The following is a 21,585-nucleotide window of genomic DNA, read 5'->3' on the forward strand; positions in this document are numbered from 1 at the left end:
AATAATTACACCTATTATGATTCATAATGCTTACATAATTGTTAATTATATACAAGGTCTGTTCAAAAATTTTGTACCAATGGTACGTTGGAGTGAAATTCAGTTGGCATCCCTGCACACTTCTGTGTTTAATGTATAACTGCCAGAAGTTTCATTGGTGTATGTCTGTTAGCCATTTTTCAGTGCTGTATTGAGTAGAAAATTGTGTCATACAGTTAGCAAATTTTGGGATGGCAGAATTAGAGGACCAACATATCTGCATTAAATTTTCCATGAAACTCAAGAAAACCTTTACATAGATACACCAAATTATGCAGGAAACCTACGTTGATGAGTGCTTAAGCCATATACGATGTAAAAAATGGTTCACATGGCTTAAAAATGGCCAGGTGGAAGTTAAAGGTCACCCTCATTCAGCATGTCTACTGATGAAGCTCATGTCAAGAAGGTAATGAAATTGTGCATGCCAATCATAGATAACTGTCTGAGAGATTGCAGAAGAATTTAACATTTCAGTTGAATTATATCATGAAATCCTGATACAGCATCTTCGAATGGATCATGCTGCCGCCAAGTTTGTCCCATGACTCATGAATCAAGACCGGAAAGATCTTCACCTCACAATCTGTGAAGAGCTTTTGGATTGCACAAATGAGAATGAGATGTTCCTTAAGAGAATCATAACTGGTGATGAGACATGGGTCTATGGTTATGATGTTGAGACCAAGGTTCAATCTTCAAAATGGGTAGGGAAAGGTTCTCCAACACCAAAAAAAGTTTGGCAAGTCAGGTTAAATGTCAAAGCCATACTAATAGTTTTCTTTTACTTTGAAGGACTAGTTCATCATTAACTTGTGCAATGGGGACAAACTGTTAATCAATGGTACTATCAGAAATAGTTGCAATGCCTGTGAGAAAATGTGAGAAAGAAATGGTCTGAAAAGTACAAGGTGATTCAAGGCACTTGTATCATGATAATGCACCCGCACATTCAACCCTGTTAGTCCATGACTGCTGCACAAAAAACGAAATACCTGTGCTGCTCATCCCCCATACTCATCAGACCTGGAACCTGTGGACTTTTTTTGTTTATTTCCAAAGTTGAATACCCCATTGAAAGGAGAAAGATTTGCAATGATAGATGAGATAAAGGAAAATTTGCAGACAGCATTTTGTGCAATCCAGCAGGAGGCATAACAAGACCACTTCTGGAAGTGGAAACGGTGTTGGCAGCAGTGTGTCAATTGTTGAGGAAAGTATTTCAAAGGAGAAGTGAAAGGTAAGTGTAGAAAATTTTGTGGGCAAAGTTCTGGGATGTTTAGAACAAACCTGGTGCTAATAGATAGACAGAAGTCTTTTTCCCCAACTGAGTTAATTTTATGCTGACTGTTTATGATAAAATTTATAACATTTTTAAATGTAAATAAATCTCAACAAATAATGGAAACTAAATATCATTAGTGATAGTAGTTAATGTAGTCATCAAAGGAAACTAATCATAGCTGCAGTGTTTTATGGTAATATAGAATTTGATTGTTCTCCATCTCAAATAATTTTTCCTAATGACAGATATATAGAAAATGGTGCAAATGTGTGACTAATTAAAAGAATTAAAGTATGTACAGTATTAAAAGTATTAAAGTATGTACATAATTCAAAGACTGTGTGTCACGCTAAAGAAAGGAAAAAAATATTCATTGTTGTAGGTAGATATTTTATTGTCTTACAACATTACATCATCTGTCCTCTTTGGTAGACCTGTATTTCCTTAACTATTTGAATTGTACATTAGTAAAAATTTCATTTTTGTGTATAAAATTATCACAGATAATATCAGTTGTTTGAAACTGATAACTGTATTAAAATCATGTTGATATTTTGAAAAGAAAGACTACTCTGTGTATATATAAATTGGTAATATGCTATTATTCTATTACAGTAGCCCTGTAGAACTTCACACCTGAAAGAAGTGAAAGAAAAGCAGTAGTTAGAATTTCATGTCTTTCAACTCAAAACAGGTATTTCTTTTTGTGATGATATAAAAGCAAAGTCTAAATATGAAAGTCAAGAATGATGGTTTGAAAATAGGAAATAGTTTGACAAAAAATTTCTGAGCACCCATAGCTTGGAAAATAATTTCACTGAGTAGTGCACACACAACAAAGTATGTTACAATGTGCCAGCCATGGTTTATGATGTAAATGGCCATCATTGGTATACTTCGCTGTAAAGAAACCAGTTTCTCTCCTTCATCTCATGTCCTGTTCATATACTTGAAAAAGTCTACCTTCCTTTCTCTTGCTTATTGTGGCATCCCGTATTCCCAGGGCTACCTGACATTCATCCCTTGTCAACAATATTAGGAGACATCCCAACCTGGAGTTTCCATTGTTTGATCCATGTCATATATTTTACTAATATCCTTGAATATTCTCTCTGTTCTGACATTAACAGCTTGTGGTGCAGGCCTGGAAATGTCTGTGAGAAGAATTTTTCTGCCATTGCACTGCTTCCAGCAATTTATCCTTTAGCCATTGTCCTGCTAAACAAGTTGCCAACAGCTACTACATTAATCACTGTTGCTATTCTATAACTGACCAAAATTCTTGGCAACATTTCCCATCTCTCTTCTTTCAATACAGACATATTTATTCCCCTGAGTACATCCCAAAATATTTGTGTGTTCTTTGCTTTGTTGTATTCTATAGTGGCTTCTCATGTAACAAGTGAATGAATTATATTGAAACAAATCTGCTACATATATTTTGGCTCCCCTATCTTAAGAGGATTTAGAAGCACTGCTTTGTTTTTTAGCATTCAAAATATTAATATTTTATATGTTAAATTATAACAGTAACTATTTTTCTGTTTGCCTTCAATTGTAATCTATCAGTAAATTATATTTTTCACTAGTTTTCATCTCTGTACAGTGTTGCCTCTTCTCACACAGCCCAGCAGTATGAGATTTTAGATATTTTTTTTATTTATATCATTATTGTTTACTGTTGGCCCCTTTGAGCTGCAAACATTTCTGTCAGAGGAAGGGGGGTTTATTTTGCAGACTATATTTCATCCTCCACTCTACTCATGAAGTGCAGTTGTTTACTTATTCTTGGTGAAATGTCTATTGAATCAGAAAATTTTTCAAACAATTAAGTATAAAAACCTTCTAAGGCCAAGGTCGCATAAGTATTTCTTTATTTACAGCAACTGGTTTTGACAGATGTTGCTGTCATACAGGTCCTCAAATTTTTTGTTACAAAACGTGTTGATTGTGAGCTGGAACCTCATGGCCAGTTGTCAAGTTAGTGAAAAAAAAAAAAAAAGATAGCACATTATACAAAACGTTTGTCAGGAACAAACAAACCGTTTACTATCAAAATGCACCTTGTGCACATGGCCATGTCCATGTCCATACATGTAATGGCTCAAATGGCTCTGAGCACTATGGGACTCAACATCTGAGGTCATCAGTCCCCTAGAACTTAGAACTACTTAAACCTAACTAACCTAAGGACATCACACACATCCAAGCCTGAGGCAGGATTCGAACTTGCAACCGTAGCGGTTGCGCGGTTCCAGACTGAAGCGTCTAGAACCGCTCGGCCACTCCGGCTGGCTCCATACATGTAATGCTCACAGATGATTGTTACATTGTAAAAATCACATTATGCAATAAAATGCATATTACCACAGCAGTTTATGTTAGCTTGACATGTTCTGTTCATTGATGATCCACGTTATACAGCATATATTGTAGTGTCAGTGTTGCATGTATAGTCATGGCCATGTGCACAAAGTGCATTTCAATAATAAATGTTTTATTTCTAACTAACATTTGTATAATGTGGCACATTTTATACAGTAACATGATAACTAAGCATGAGGTTCCAACTCACGAGGAAAATGTTGGCTAGAAATGTGGGAGGGGTGGCAAGTATATGAGTTGGGACCCCATACTGGCCTGAGGAAAGTAGCACACACAGAGGGCAATGTGAGGATGTGAAATGGGATGGGATGAAAGGAAGGAGGAACCAGAGACTGATGGGTGGAGGGTGGGGGAACAGTGATTTAGCTGAGATTGAGGCCAAGACAATTATGAGAGCAGAGGATGTGTTATAAGAGTAACTCCCAGCTGTGTAATTCAGAGATGCTGATGGTGGAGGGTAGGATCTAGATCAGGGATAGTCACCCTTTTTTACCTAACGCCCACTTTTGTATCTCTGTTAGTAGTAAATCTTTCTAACCGCCCACATGTACCATATTAATGGTGATGTATAGACTAGGGAAGTAACTAAAGTTCATAAAATTTATAAAGCAGAGTTACAGCAAGTTAAAACAGATAATAATAATTATTTACTTTAGGTCAAAATTTTATGAAAATCTAATGAAAATGTTTTTAAAATCCCCACTGTCTACTGCCCACCATGAAAGCAGGAACACCCAATAGGGGGCAGTTGGGAACAGGTTGATTACCCCTAGATGACTCAGGTTGAGAAGCAGCCACTGAAATTGAGAATGTTGTGCTCAGCTGCATGCTGTACCACCCAGTGGTCAACTACATTCTCGGCAAGAGTTTGGTGATGGCCATTCAGCCTGGTGGACAACTGGTTGGTAGTAATACGAACAAAAAAAGCCATGCAGCATTTGTGGCAGACTCTGTGTATGACATGGCTGCTTTCACAGGTGTTCTGGCACCTGATGTGATAAGTCTGTAAGAAGACTGGAGTAGGAGGTGCTAAGTGGGTGGATTTGGTGGATCTTTTGGTCCATATGGCAAGGTGTTAGGAGTTGGAGTGGTCTAAGGGTGGACTAGGATGTTGTTTAAGTTGGGTAGATGACAGAAGACCACTTTGGGAGAGGTGTGAAGGATCTCTGGTAGAATGTAGCTTTTATCAGCACAGGATGAGAGATAATTAAAGCCCTGGTGAAGGATATGTCTCAGTTGTTCTGTTCCAGGATGATAATGGGTGATGATGGTGGTGCTCCTTTGTAGCTGTTTCTTGGGGGGTGATGGGAGGATTACAGATGTGTGAAGATATGGCATGGGGATCTGTCTATAGACTAGATTTGAGGGGGTTGGGGGGTGGGGGGTATTGCCTGTCTGTGATAGTCTTTGTGAGATCTTCAGTATATTGGACAAGGGAGTTCTCATCACTGTAGATATGTAATCCAGGATACGAGGAGGAGGTGGAGAGAGAGCGGTGGGAGGAGGAGATGGCCAAAGAGATGGGGAAAAAACAAGATGGGGAGAGAAAGGGAGGCAGGCATACTCTGGCGATGCCATGGGTAAAACACTAGTTATGAAAAAAATTGATCTCTTTTGTTTATTAAAAAGCTCAAAAAGTAACATTAGTGTATAATGTCAGCCTCAATTGCATGGTTGAAGCTACAGTCGAAACTGTTCCCTGTTCCCAGCTCCCCCCGTCCCCCCCCCCTCCCTCTATAATCACTACATAACATTCTTTGCCAAGATCTTCACCCAGAGAGCCTAAATTACAGGTGTCATTGCTAAGCCTTGCACTTGGCCTAAAAATATTTGTTACCTGATATTTTGTATCCAGTGAGTTCTGTACTAACTTGAACATTTCCTTGCTGTCACCACTTTCTAACAGAAGGGCCTCTTGGTCCTTTAATCTTCAACCACTACTTAGCTGAACTTGCCCTTTTTCCTTGTCTTGTCAGACTGGTCCTGAACTTCTTAGTTAGTTCACAGACTAACAGAGCAGTGAAGCCCTTGGAAGATGTTTACATTAAAGCCAGCAAAGTTCTAGCTTCTCTTAAACCTCTTGCATTATATGACCGCAGTCTACCACTTTCATAATCTTACTACTGTCAAATGCAGCTCCGAACTTCTTTCTCTTCTTCTTTTTTTGCCATACCGTGATTCATCACATTTACAAAGCATTTTTCTGAATGCTTATTCCACTATACGTATGCATCATGTGAATTGCTATTTACAAAAAAAATTGGGTATGAATAAATGATTGATACATGTCACCAATATAAGCTACTCATGAAGTGATTATACCATATTAATAAAAGAAAATGTAACATTGCACAAAAATTCATACATCATGTAAACAGTGTCTCCAGATCACATACATACATTTAAGTGGTTGAACATCAAATTTAGTACTAGTGTGCACTTCTGGGTTGACAACAACACTGCAGTCAGTGTTGGAAGATGAATCTTTGCATTAACATATGTCCTGATAAAGAATTTTTGTTGTGCCTTTTTATTATAACCCCCAGTGGCTGTCACAATGGAGGCAGATAAGCTGACATGGGTAGAACAGCAGAGTAGTTCTAAAAATCTGCCATAAAGGGCACACACATTGTATCATATGGGCAGACCTGCTGATGGATGTGTTTGCTTGCAAGTGGCAGTAAGTAGAGCAGGGAGTGCTCCTGTGAAGTTAAACTCCTTGGACTTAGCCTTGCACTTCATGCCAAAAGTTGTCATGTGCTCAGTTGAAAGCCACCCGCACCAGCCACGTGCTGAGTATGTTTCAGTTCCCCAGTTGTTACTGAATCATCATTGTGTGAAGTACCCACCCCAACTATGGCAAGTAGCAGCAATGTCATGCGTTCTGCAGATACTGAAGTCTTGTATCTGGTCTGTGAGAATAGTAGATGATTCACATACCCTAGTTCATTGCATAACCACACAAAGTAGATTCAATCCTGATCAGAACAAGTGCCTTGGGTCTCAAATTCTGCCTATGATACTGCCTTATCTGTTTTCAGTTTTAAAGTCAACTGCTCTTTGAGTGTGGGTTGGGTGGAAACAAGAGCACTGTCTGGTGGAATCCACAGGGAATACATGGAGGCATGACAAGACATTGGAAGGCTGTGAAGCAGGGAGAGCAGGGAAAGGGAAAGTTGGGCGGGTGCATTAGATAATGGCAAAGGATGTGGTTCAGTTGTTCCAGTCTGTGGTGGTATTGGTTGACTATGGAGACACTTCTTGGTAGCTGGTTCATGAGGATGGTGGGAGGATTTGGGGTGTGTGGGGAAAGGCACAGGAAATCTGTTTGTGGACTAGGTCTGAGGGATAGTGCCTCTCTGTGAAGAACTTGATGAGAACTTGATGAGAACTTCAGCATACAGGGCAAATGAGTTCTTGTACACAGTACCTGGATGGCTAGGCTGGATTGGAGAGACTTTTTGTTGTGGATGGAATGGCAGTTGTTGAAATGCAGGTACTGTTGATGGTTAGTGGGTTTAATGTGGGCAGAGGTGTGGATGGAGCCATTAGAAAGGCAGAGGCCAACATCCAAGAAGGTGGCAAATTAGGTAAGCAGGCCCAGGTGAAGTGTATGGGAGAGTAGGTGCTGAGGTTGTGAAGGAATGTGGTTAGGGCTTCTTGACCTTGAGTACAAATCCTTCCCATCCCTCCTAGTAGTGTTCCATTGTCCATCCAACATACACAACATCCTACTCCATCTGTATGCCGCCCCCACTCCCAGCCCTTGCTACAGGGATCATACCCCTGAGGCAGACCAAGGTGCAAGACCTGTGCAATCAACCACCTAGCACCTCCTGCCCCAGTCCTCTCACAGGTTCATCCTACCCTGTCAGAGGCTGTGTCACCTCTGAAAGCAGCCATGTCATATACAAACTCTGTTGCAAACACTGCACAGTTTTTCTATGTTGGTATGGCTACCAGCCAACTGCCCACCAGGAGGTATGGCCATCATCAAACTCTTGCCAAGAACAAAGTTGATCACCCAATGGCACAACATGCAGCTGAGCACAACATGCTCAATTTCAATGGCTGCTTCACAATCGAGATCATCTGGGTCTTCCCCTCCACCACCATCTTCTCTGAACTGTGCATGAACTATGCATCAAATCACAAGTTCCTGTGTGCCACTTAAATGTTAAAATACATATTTACAATACATCCTTCACCCCTGTAATCATCCTGGCCTCAATCTCAAGCAACCCTTTGTCCCCACACCCTTTACCCAGCAGTTTCCCCTTCCCCCATCCTGCCACCCTCTCCTAATTCATGTCTCCGACTCCAGCATGTACCACTCCCCACCACCCTCTACAATTGTGTGTTAAATGCCTAGCCCATATACCTGCTATCCCTCCCTGTCCCATTCCTAGCCGGCAAAGGAGCTGGCTCCCACCAAGCTACTAGCCACAGTACTCCCTGCATCCCACCTCCCTCTCGCCTTATTCATCCCATCTGACAGTACCCCACCACAACCAGTCCACCTGCTGAACTACAGCACTGGCAGTGTGTGAGTGTGTACGTTTCCTGTGTGTACTTACTGTAGCTCATAAAAGGATAACTCTGAAAGCTAGCAAGTTTTCTTTCTTCTGTGTGTGTCTATTGACAATCAACACTTCTACATTCCTGTGAGTGGTCTCCTTTAATCCAGAGTATTTACAGTCTTCAAGAACTTTCCTACAGCACAATGTTTTAAGTGTAGTATTGGTGATTATATACACTCATGCTCATAAATTAAGAAAACATGGTGAAACAACGTTCTAGCAGATGGTTTGCAGGTTTAAATCACCTCGGGATATGACCATGTGGTGCATTTGACCTGCGGTTGTCACACGGTGGCGCTGGCAGCAGTCCACATATGCAGAGGTGTGTTGGTGCATGTCAGAGTACGGTGCAGTGAGTAAGTCTGCAGACATTTTCAGATGTGCTAATGGTGACTGTGTGTTGAAAATGGCTCAAAGAACCCATATTTATGACATTATGAGGGGTAGAATACTAGGACGACTGAGGCTGATCAAACACAGCAGGTCGTGGCGTGGGCCCTCTGTGTGCCACAAAGTGTGATCTCAAGATTATGGCAACAATTCCAGCAGACAGGAAACATGTCCAGGCACTACAGTATGGGATATCCACAGTGTACAACACCACAAGAAGACCAATATCTCACCATCAGTGCCCGCAGACGGCCATAGAGTACTGCAGGTAGCCTTGCTTGGGACCTTTCCGCAGCCACTGGAACAGTTGTCTCCAGACACACAGTCTACAGACGACTGAACAGACGTGGTTTATTCACACAGTACATGGTCATTGGGCCAGTGGTCCCAAGTTATGTTCACGGATGAGTCCAGGTGTAGTCTGAACAGTGGTTGTTGCCAGATTTTCATCTGGTGTGAACCAGATACCAACCCCTTCATGTCATTGAAAGGGACCTGTATGGAGGTCGTGGTTTGATGGTGTGAGATGGGATTATGATTGGTGCATGTACACCCCTGCGTGTCTTTGACAGGATTATGATTGGTGCATGTACACCCCTGCGTGTCTTTGACAGAGGAACTGTAACAGGTCAGGTGTATTGGGACGTCATTTTGCACCAGTATATCTACCTTTTCAGGGGTGCAGTGGGTCCCACCTTCCTCCTGATGGATGATAATGCACGGCCCCACTGACCTGCCATCGTGGCGGAGTACCTTGAAACAGAAGATACCAGGCGAATGGAATGGCCTGCCTGTTCTCCAGACCTACACCATATCGAGCACGTCTGGGATGCTCTCGGTCAAAGTATCGCTGCACGTCTTCAAACCCCTACGACACTTCAGAAGCTCCAACAGGCACTGGTGCAAGAATGGGAAGCTATACCCCAGCAGCTGCTCGACCACCTGATCCACAGTATGCCAACCTGTTGTGTGGCCTGTGTATGTGTGCATGGTGATCATATCCCATACTGATGTCAGAGTACATGCACAGGAAACAGTGGCATTTTGTAGCACGTGTGTTTCGGGACGGTTTTCTCAACTTATCACCAATACCGTGGACATACAGATCTATGTTATGTGTGTTCCCTATGTGCTATGCTATTAGTGCCAGTATTGTGTAGTGCCACATTGTGTGGCACCACATTCTGCAACTATCCTTAATTTATGAGCATGGGTGTATATGTACATAATCATAAATCTGTACAATTTTACAAATGTTCAGTCAAATAGTTTGATGGAACTGTGGTTTTAGCAAAGATATGTTATCTTAGTTAGAGTATTTTAGTTGAAGAAAAAGAAGCAGCTGAAATGAGAGTTAATTATGAGTCATACTGGGAGCAGACAGTTACCTGTTGGCACCACTCTGAACTGCAGTGTGTCATTCTGGCTGATAATGAATGTGTCATTGCTGCTGAAGAGCTCCTACAACACAAAAAGTGCATTTATTTTATCTGTATTTACTTAATGTTTCAGAAATAATATGTAAATTATGTAATGTAGACTACAATAGATTTTTAATACCTGAAATGTGTAGCCATTGGGATTATTGAGATTCAACTCCTGTAAAGTAAATTGCAGTGGATATGGAATACCATCTGTTCGTAGACTCACAAATGCAACTGCATAAGAGTACTGTTCATTGACAACAGGTGTTATTGGTCGAATCCATATCTCTATATTTTGTTTCTGTGTACAGAAAAAAAAGAAAAAGAAAAACAAATTACATCACATAGCTGATCTCCATATTACCTTGAGCGCTTCAAGCAAGTTAAAACCAAGTATAAAGTACATTAAAAAGAACAATGAATGTCACAGTAAATGATTAAAATACTGCAAGCTGGATAGACTTTCAGTTTGGAAAAGAAAAAGATAGATTTTTATTGATTTTGCTCTTGCAGAAGCTTTGCAGTAACTGTAGTGTTCTCACAGCTACATGGATGAACATTTTTATTTCATTCAGTTCTTATTGATCCCAGAAATTCTTATGTGTGTTGTTACAAAAGGATATGGGACAATTCACAGTTACAGTTTGTATAAATATAAAATGATCATATGGCATTATTGGCTGTAAAACCCCATTTGGGTGTGTTCACCCACCTGGTACAAGTCTTTCTATTTGATGCCATTTTGGTGACTCGCACATCAATTAAGATGAAATGAAATGATTAGAACAATACAAGCACCCAGTCCCCAAGTGAAGAAAATGCACACCCAGTCAGGAATCAAGCCCGTAATCCAGTGATCTAGAGTCAGCAGTGCTAACCACTAGACTACAAATTGCAGATTATGAATATTATGACTAGCTCATATTAAAGAAGACAACAGTTACATTTGTAGAGTGAAATAAAGGAAATTAAGGAAACATTTAACTTGGTTCTTCTAGATGCATAATAAGAAAAATAAATTTAGAATGAACTAAAACAGTTATTTTCTTACAAAGATTTAATTTTGTTATATTAGGTGCACATTCTACTGTACAAAAGTAGTTCTTACAAAGTAGGTTTTTTACTTTTTCTCTAAACCCTTGTCTATTTGACTTTAAGTTTTTGGGTAGCTTGTTGTATAGAAGGTCTGCCATGTACCTTACACTGCTGTGTCCTTTGCATAGCTGTTGGCTAGTTATAGATAATGAGGGGCAGTTGATGAAAATTGAACACCCACCACAATGAGACTAAGTTATGGTTCCACTCAAAAAGAAATCATCATATGTATTAAGACATTTATCCCACTCAAAGATGAGATGATCAGTTGCTGTTTCATAGAACGCAGTAAGCCACTGATGGCTCCACAATTGCACCCACTCTTGTACTACCAAATCTGACTGAAACCAATACCCATGCATGTCTTTCTTCAGGTCACCAAAGATGTGGAAATCATGTGTTGAAAGGTCCAGCTGTATGAAGGATGTTGCACTGTTTTCCAACCAAATAACTGAGGTGCAGCCTTCATCTAATTTTGCAGGACAGGACTTTATCATGCACATAGAATGATTCCATCTGACAGCATCCCTGAGCATTCTGACTTTATGATGTGTCACCCTTTCTGCAAAGTCTCTTCATAGTGCTGCATTTTGATTGTGGTTCCACACTCAAGGAACTCAATGAGTAGAGAGAGCCTACAGTCAAAGAAGAAAGTCATCATGACCTTACTGGAACTTATGTGAACAGCTTTGAATTTCTTTTGTGGGGGATATGTGGGATGTTTCCATTGTTGGCTTTGCCATTTGCCCTCAGGTTCTCAAAGTGCTGTTGGACGGAATGATCTTGTTGCATGATAATGCCCACCCCCACACTGCTGGTTGGACAAAGGCTACACTTTAGAGATTTGGTTAGGAAACACTGCAACATCCTCACAGCCCAGATCTTCACCGTGTCATTTTCACATCTTTGGCAACCCGAAGAAAGACATGTGTGGATGTTGGTTTCAGTCAGATAAGAAAGCCCAAGAGTGGGTGTGGTTGTGGAGCCATCAGTGGCTGACTGCATTCTATGAAACAGGAGCTGATTGTCTCGTATCCCAGTGGGATAAATGTCTTAATGCATGTGGTGATTACTTTTGAATGGAACAGTTCCATGGTTCCGTTGCGACAGGTGTTTGGTTTTCATTTGACTGCCTCTTATATATGACTGGAATAACAGATCTGGTGATGGATGTCTTCATTTTTTTAAAAACTATGTAAATTTTCATAAACAAAGCATACTGTTTCATGAATATAAATACAAGGCACTGGCAGGCTACTGAGCTTCAGAAATAGATGTTTAATGGTGAAGGAGTGAAGGATGTGTCTCATTATCTTAACTACTCTCTTCTGCATAGTGAATATCTTTGTATGAGATTGTGTATGTCCTGTCATCCCACTTTAAACAATATTTGAACATTTAAATACTACTCTGGCACTTGTTATCTTATTTGCGACATTGTCGTGACCGGCATGGGCATGAGGCAGTCAGCTCGGGTTGTACCTGTGTGACTGACTAGACAGTGCAATATCATAAAGTAAATCATGTAGCACAGAACATATTAACATTTCCACAAAGGCTTTGCTGCAATGTAGTTTGAATATTGTGAAGAATTAGACAAAAATATTTTCATAGGAATGTACTGAATTTGATAACTCATGGAAAGTATTAATGTTCGCATTATTTATGTACATGTGAGCATGAATAATTATCAAGATATTTGTGAGTGTGTCACTGAGAAACTTCAGTAACATTAAAAAACTGAACACTGCTTGTGTATAAACGTGTTCACCAACAGTACGATGCCAACATAGATGTCTGCAAGGGGGAGGCAAAACGGGCCATTTGCCTTGCCTTGGAATATGGAGCACAAATTTTTATTGAAAACAGTATTCAGTATTCTCATGTATTTCTAGCAACTCTAGTAAACTGCGGATTTAACATTCCCAAGCACAACAGGAAATACTGTGAGTTTAATAGTCACTATATATCTTGACTTTTTTTATTGGCATGCTGTTTATTGGAAATTATAGCAACTGCTTGGTATGGCACCAGTCTCATACCATTATTATTTCCTCAATATTTTGTCTGTAGCTTCCTATGATAAAAGAAAAAAATTTGAGATTTCAAGGTTGAAAAGACATGCATTCCAAACTCTTTCTCAGACTCAGTTATGTGCAACATAGTGCCACATAGTCACAGAATTATGAATTTTGTGCTTCAGATGTCATGGCTGCATAATAATATGACAAACTGAAGATGTGAGGGCAGATCAATATGAGGGTGGTTATGGGGGACTTCCCATATTCATCTAGTTGTATACTGACACTGAGTTACACTTTATCCAATCATCACAAAACAGCTTACAAAACATAATTTGTTCAGCTTCAGCTATACCAGTCTATATCAGGAAATAGAAATCATGAACTGAAAAACTAAAACTCCTCCCAAACAGGCCATGAAGGCCCAACGGTACCGACCGGCCACCGTGTCATCCTCAGCCCACAGGCGTCACTGGAAGAAATCATGAAAGCAATGTAATAAATTCACCTGTTAAATGCAGCATGCAAACAAAGTGTCCGCAGAGCTGAATAAACATTTTTTAAGTTATTCCCTCTTTCTCCACTCTTTGAGGAGCATAATGTCCCATTTTTGTTAGTTATTGCAATTGTTCTGACTTTAATTTAAAAATTTTTATGATTTTGGCATAGAGCACGCACTTCCACATTGCATCCAAATGTTGCAAAATGGTGGAATGATCACAGTTCATCACATTTACCAGTTCTTGAATATACTGATGTGTATCATTGTGGATTAATTTTTTAATTTTCAGTGTCAATCTGACTTTAGAGTGCAAACAGTACTTCTGTGAATATTTTCCACCTATGTTTTTAATTCATTGGATGCTGTGAATTTAATCATATTAGAATTTAAATTTAATATCATTGGATTGAAAAGGTAGAATTCACAGTAACAATATGAAAGATGCATTTTTCAGATGCTATTGAAATATGCTAACCACTTTGGTATCAAAGTATACAACCTTAAAAGTGCTAAGTGGATAGCTATCAACTGAAAGAGACAGAATAAGTTTGGTATACATCCTGTCAAAACATGTGTTTTGAAGTGAAGTAACTTTTTGTACTCTCTCTGAGAGACATGACCTAAGCCAATCATTGCATTCCCCCTAATTCCAAACATTAGCACTTTATCCATGAGTAATTCAAGGCTGATGAAATGGAAGTCCTTTGTAAGATTGAGAAATACTCCTTTTGTATACTTTCTGTCACTGATGCTCTATAAAATTCAGTTAGAAATGAAAGTAGGGCACCATGTATTGCTCTCTCTTTACAAAAGTCAAACTGGAGAGGAGTCAATAAAAATGCTTTCTGGCAACTTAATAACATAGTCATATACTGCTTTCTCAAGAACCTTTGTTAGTTTGACACTGTCAGGTTTAGCTCAAGAGGGATCTGTAGTTATCAACATCACTCCTTTCTAAAGAGAGGTATTGGCCTGACAACAAGGAGCATTTTATTATATCTGATATGGGATAAACATATTATAGCAGATTTGTTTGAAAAAGTAATCAGATATGCTATCAGAACCACATGTGTGAGTTTGGTTTCTTTTTTATAGCAGCTCAGATTTTGCCTCGTGTGAATGGATTGAGAAATAATGTTTTGGTGAATAACTCTAGCTCTGAAGAGAGGTGTAAAATAGGAGCACCAATTTGCTACCAATGTTTATGAAGTGGTTGCTGAATGTTTCACATATTTCTTTAGGGACAGAGATTTACTTTTTGGTAGCATTAATACTTCATAATGTTTGTTGTGGTTGTTGATAACTGTGCACAGTTGTCAGGTCTTTGTGAGACCACACATATTGGACCAAAGCATTGGGGACTTGTTCTATGTGTGTGTGTGTGTGTGTGTGTGTGTGTGTGTGTGTGTGTGTGTGTGCATGAACACATGTTTGATGCTGAGGTACTGTCAGGAATATCTTGTTTCTGTGCTTTTCATCAGATCAATACTTCATTTATATGCTGAGTGATTGTATTTCTTCACATAATTTACATTCCATCCAGTATTTTCTGTTATATTATAGGATGATAGGATAGTACCAGATAAACTGTAGTATGTGTAACAATAACACAAGATATAAAAACTTATCTAAAGTCCTGATTCCAAGTCCTTAACAATTTTCTTATAGCCATAAAACAGAAAATGAGAAGAAACTTCCTGGCAGATTAAAACTGTGTGCCGGACCAAGACTTGAACTCGGGACCTAAGTCTTTCATGGGCAAGTGCTCTGCCAACTGAGCTACCCAAGCAAAACTCACAACCTGTCCTCACAGCTTCAATTCTGCCAGTATCTCGTCTCCTACCTTCCAAACTTCACAGAAGCTTTTCTGCGAAGAGACGAGATACTGGCAGAACTGAAGCTCTGAGGACAGGTTGTGAGGCAAAGGTTCTGAGTTCAAGTCTCGGTCCAGCACACAGTTTTAATCTGCCAGGAAATTTCATATCAAGGCACACTCTGCTGCAGAGTGAAAATTTCAATCTAGAAAATGGAAACTGTACCTTATAATTTACTCCAGTAAATCATCTGAAAATAGTATCTACAGGGCCAAAGGTAGTTTTCTTATAGCAATTGTTATCGGCCAATAATATTGGGCTGGTGCACAAGTTCACAGCATTTTTATATGATCTTAATAAACACAACAGATAACATAAAAGAGACTTTAGTCATCAATAATATATTCTCCCAAACTATTTATAACAGTCCGTCAGTGCTCCGATAATTTTTCATTTCCTTGACTGTAGAATCACATGATTTTGAGGTAAGGAACTCATAAAGCCATGTTCGGAACACATTTTCATCCAGAAAGGAAGTTCCTTGAAGGTTGTTCAATAGAGACTGCAAAAGGTGAAAATCTGAGGGTGCAAGATCAGATGATTACAGTGGGTGAGCAATGACTTCCCAACCCAACTCCTGTATAGTGTTGTTTGTGAGTATAGCAGAATCCATGTGGGCATTATTGTGAGGTAGCATCGCTTCACACAGCCTTCCTGATCATTGTTCTTGGATTGCATTTGCAAGACCTCTCAGTTGTTGGCAAAAAATGTCAACAGTGATGGTTACATGTAAGTGCAGTAATTTGTACTAGACCACACCATTGCTGTTCCACCAGGTAGAATCTTTTCTGGATGTGCGAAGTTGTACAGGGAGTTGCTGCTTTGTTTGTACTCAGCCATTCCTTTCTTTTCCTTACGTTAGAATGAGGACACCGTTTCTCCTCACCATTAATGATACAGGATAGTAATGGTCAGTGTTGTGTGTGAGCCAATTGATGACGAGCAAGCAGAGATACGCATATGGCCACCTGCCAATTTTTATGATTTTGGCATAGAGCACGCACTTCCACATTGCATCCAAATGTTGCAAAATGGTGGAATGATCACAGTTCATCACATTTACCAGTTCTTGAATATACTGATGTGTATCATTGTGGATTAATGCCTTTAAACGATCATCATCAGACCCCGAAGGTCTTCCTGAACATGGATTGTCGCTAAAGTCAAAATGACCCTCCTTAACATAAGAAAAATCATTTTATTGTCATGGTCTGTCCATTGGCATTATCTGCATACATGGCACAAATGTTTCTGGCTGCCTCCACTGCTGTCACCCCTTTATTGAACTCAAACAGAAGAATATGTTGGAAATGTCCCATTATCTTCACTTGGAACTCCATTTTCTATCCACAGCTCCACTCAGTATCTCCAAATTGACAAAATGGCAATATGTAAACTCAAACAGCAACAGTTAACTACAAATAAAAATGACAATCAATGAATGTGCCCATAGCAACCAGAATAGCAACATGCAAAACAAAAATGCTATGAACTTATGCACCAACCTAAGATGAACATTAAAAAATAAATAAAGTGCTCCTAAAAATATTAACTAATTACAATATTTACCTTTCCATATCTTCTACCTTGAATACCAAGTGGATCTTGATTGATGGCAATAGCATCTGTATTCTGAAGAACTGCCTTGAATTGTGGTTCAACAGCACTCAAGTCATTTGACATAAGTAATGGTGCTGCAAGTATGGCCCACACAGCCATCTGGACTTTACTCTGTTCCAAGCTTAGTCCATAATTTCCAATAATCAGCTAAAAGAAAGAAACAGTAACATAAGTGCAAAAACAGGAAGACATGTTAACAGTAATCCACAATCCATATAAATATGTTTCTAATTGGGGAAAAGGTTATATGAAACTTTGCTGTGGTACTGAATTACAATCTCTTAGTAAGACACAACATACTGAATTCACCTATTTGCCTTGATTCATGGCTGCCAGGTCATCATGTGGGAGAAGTTCACATGTTGCATTTCACATGAAAGATGTTTTCATGATCCATGATGGTTGTCATGGAGGAGGTCATTCTGTTAGAGATATTTCATTAAATTTGAACTCAGAATATGTTCTAACACTCTACAGTAGATGAATGTCAATGATATTGGACATTAGTTCCGTAGGTCGATTCTGTAACCAGTCTTATAAATGGGTGTGGCCTGTGCTTTCTTCCAGCAACTTAGTACAGACATTAATTGAAGGAATGCCCAGTATATTACTAGGAGAGGAAAGCAAAGGAATTTCCCTGGGCACAGTAGCCTTGTTCAATTTTAGCAGCTTTTTTCATTTTCCATGCCGGTGACACAAATATGTATCTCACCTGTATTTGCAATGGTGCAAGAAGTAACTGGAGGAGTGCGCCCACATCTTCCTTAGTAAAGGAAGATTTGAGAATGGAAGTCAGTATTTTTGCTTTGCTGCCCTTGATTTCAGTTTCTGTGCTGTTCATGAGTGCCTGAACAGTATCTTTTGTGCCGCAGACAGCATTTACATATGATCAAAATTTCTTTGTTTGGTGAGTTGTGTTTCAATAAGTTTGTCCTGTGGTAGTTATTGAAAGCTTCAGCATTGTCCCTTTGACAGATAAATGTGTTTCATTTAGCATGTATCTGTCTCTAACTTTGTGATTTGTTTTACACATATTATGCAGTAGTTACTAGTGTCTTAGAAGCTATTACCATCAAGAACTGATCTACTTGGTGCTTGATCAAATATTCCTTTAAACTTGAAACACAGTTCCTCTACAGCCTACATATTTTCCCCAGAACTAAAGTGCCATCTCTAAGAGGTCAGGTCTGTTCCCATTAGATCTAGCACATTTCTATCATGAGTGAGCTTCTAATCTCTCTCTACTAAGTAGTTTTCAGAGAGGACATTTAGTACAGGTTTACAGCATGTCTTGTCATGCTCTCCAGGACAATTGATTATTGGAAGATTAAAGTATCTTCCAATGAAGACAATGTAACATATACTAGTAAGCTAAGGTTTCATCTGTAGTTTTTGGTTATTAGTGCATTTCCAGCAAGGTACTTAAAGCTTGTTCCCCACAGATAAGTAGGATTCTCAGCCACGTATGTAATAGCTCTTTGGAGCAGGGTGTTTTCCCCAATAGACTGAAATATGCCATTGTAAAACCATTGCATAAAAAGGGGGATACGTCGGATGTCAACAACTACCGCCCAAGCTCTCTTCTGACAGCTCTATCAAAAATTTTTGAGAAAGTAATGTATTCAAGAGTAGCCTCCCATATTTGTAAAAATAAAGTACTAACAAAATGTCAGTTTGGTTTTCGGGAAGGCTTTTCAGCAGAAAATGCTATATACGCTTTCACTGATCAAATATTAAATGCTCTGAATAACCGGACATCACCAATTGGTATTTTTTGTGATCTCTCAAAGGCCTTTGATTGTGTAAATCATGGAATTCTTTTAGATAAGCTAAATCATTATGGTTTGAGGGGGGCAGTGCACAAGTGGTTTAATTCATACTTAAATGGAAGATTGCAGAAAGTTGAAATAAGTGGTTCATGTAGTGTTAAAACAACAGCTGATTCCTCAAACTGGGGGGCTATCAAGTACGGGGTTCCACAGGGTTCGGTCTTAGGTCCTTTACTGTCCTTGATATACATTAATGACTTACCATTCCACATTGATGAAGATGCAAAGTTAGTTCTTTTTACTGATGATACAAGTATAGTAATAACATCCAAAAACCAAGAACTAAGTCATGTAATTGTAAATGATGTTTTTCACAAAATTATAAGTGGTTCTCAGCAAACGGACTCTCTTTAAATTTGGATAAAACACAGTATTACAGTTCCGTACAGTAAATGGCACAACTCCAGTAATAAATTTAGGCTTTGAACAGAAGTCTGTTGCTAAGGTAGAATTTTCAAAATTTTTAGGTGCGTCCACTGATGAGAGGTTAAACTGGAAGCAAAACATTGATGGTCTGCTGAAACGTCTGAGTTCAGCTACGTATGCTATTAGGGTTATTGCAAATTTTGGTGATAAGAACATCAGTAAATTAGCTTACTATGACTACTTTCATTCACTGCTTTCATATGGCATCATATTCTGGGGTAATTCATCATTGAGTAGGAAAGTATTCATTGCTCAAAAATGTGTAATCAGAGTAATTGCTGGAGCCCACCCACGGTCATCCTGCACACATCTATTTAAGGATCTAGGGATCCTCACAGTATATATATTCACTTATGAAATTTGTTGTTAATAATCCAACCCAGTTCAAAAGTAATAGCAGGAGAAAGGATGATCTTCACTATGCAGGGTTAAATCTGACTTTGGCACAGAAAGGGGTAAATTATGCTGCCACAAAAGTCTCTGGTCACCTACAAACCAGCATCAAAAGCCTGACAGATAGCCAACTAACATTTAAAAATAAATTAAAAGAATTTCTAGATGACAACTCCTTCTACTCATTGGCTGAATTTTTAGATATAAATTAAGGGGGAAAAAACTTAAACATTAGTGTCATGCAATATTTTGTGTAATGTAATATCTTGTACAGACATCTTTTATTAACCTGACACGTTCCACATCATTACGAAGTGTCGTATTCATGATCTATGGAACAAGTATTAATCTAATCTAATCTAATCTAATGCAAGGGTAAGTCTTGGTCAATAGAAAGATCCAGTTATAAAGTGTTTTAAAACTCTTGATATAGAGCCTTGCCTAACAGTCTCTCATGTGCTTAAATTTCTTTCTCAATAACTTGTCCATTGCAATGGATACACTTCCTCCATTCTCCACTAATCAGTTCATTTAATATATACTTAAATTTGTCTCCATAATATCTTGGCAGCCAATCTTGGGTGTTACCCACTTCTGTACCTAGTATTATGTGAGCTCCACTGGCAGAAATAAACTCTCTCAAAATAAGTTTTGTACCATCATCTTCACTTGCATGGCTTGTGATTTTTGATTGGAAACAACATTAATCAATGCTTCTTTCACTGCAGGAAATTGCTGCAAGGGGTGGACAAAAATATGAATAGATCATGAGAAAAGAATGGTTGAACATAAATGCATATGCTAATCAAGCCTGCTGGTTGTTTTGTTGTATTTGACCATGAACAGCACTTGTGCAATACATTGGAACTGTCAGCTGTGGTCAGAAGAGTCTTGGTTTCTTTATTAAGCATTACAGAGTGGCAGGCTGCCCCCTCCCCATGTCCCAGGTTTTGTCTCTTTGAGGTGAGGTGGGTGAGTGCATAGTTGTGAATGACTACACTTAAATCTGGCATAGGCTTCATTCAGTTGGTGTAGGTTTTAGGATGTTGGTAGGTGGAGATTTACAAGGCACAGCATAAAGCTAAATAGGTGTGGAAAATAGGTGCTCGTCCATATTATTAGTCGAAGTGCAGTGGGTGGGAATGAGTTAAATTGTGGTGTTTCAAGTAGTTATAGGCAAGAGAGATAAATCATTCAATGGAGAATCTAGGATGGAATAATGACACTATTATGAAAAGGATAGATTGCTACTCAAAATATATTGGAAATGTTGAAACACAAACAGGCACAACAAAAAGACTGCTAAACAAGTAAGCTTTCAGCCAAAAAAACCTTCTGAATTAGACACACACACACACACACACACACACACACACACACACACACACACAGAGAGAGAGAGAGAGAGAGAGAGAGAGAGAGAGAGAGAGAGAGAGAGAGAGAGAGAGAGAGATTCAGCCAGAGAACTGGTCATGTGTGTGAGAGTTCAGAAGAAGGCTTTTTGGATGAAAGATTACTTGCTTAACAGTCTATTTGTTGTGCTTGTCTGCAACTCAACATTTCCACCATATGATGAGTAGCGCTTTATTATTTCCATAATACTGTCAGAGATGAATCATAGTCAGTTTGAATGTAGCTTACAAGTATCTCTGCTGATGTGGGCTACTTTATAATTAAAAATGTTTGTCCAGTAGTTACAGAAAAAACAGCACAGGTCTTTTA

At 39.1% G+C, this 21,585-nt stretch overlaps 1 protein-coding gene across 1 annotated transcript in view; it reads right to left on the reverse strand.

The window, feature by feature from the left end:
* Window positions 1-1,773: 1,773 nt before the first annotated feature.
* LOC126412122 (alpha-N-acetylgalactosaminidase-like) overlaps window positions 1,774-21,585 on the reverse strand; it is a 66,320-nt gene continuing 46,508 nt past the window's right edge. Inside the window, exons 7-10 of the mRNA XM_050081562.1 lie at window positions 17,165-17,362; window positions 10,240-10,404; window positions 10,068-10,140; window positions 1,774-1,960 (exon numbers count right to left, since the gene is read on the reverse strand). Of these exons, the coding sequence (XP_049937519.1) occupies window positions 1,926-1,960; window positions 10,068-10,140; window positions 10,240-10,404; window positions 17,165-17,362 (471 nt within the window). The 3' untranslated portion in view covers window positions 1,774-1,925. The remainder of the gene's footprint in view (window positions 1,961-10,067; window positions 10,141-10,239; window positions 10,405-17,164; window positions 17,363-21,585) is intronic.

Source organism: Schistocerca serialis, chromosome 7, assembly GCF_023864345.2.
Source record: "Schistocerca serialis cubense isolate TAMUIC-IGC-003099 chromosome 7, iqSchSeri2.2, whole genome shotgun sequence".
Lineage (NCBI taxonomy): Eukaryota > Metazoa > Arthropoda > Insecta > Orthoptera > Acrididae > Schistocerca > Schistocerca serialis.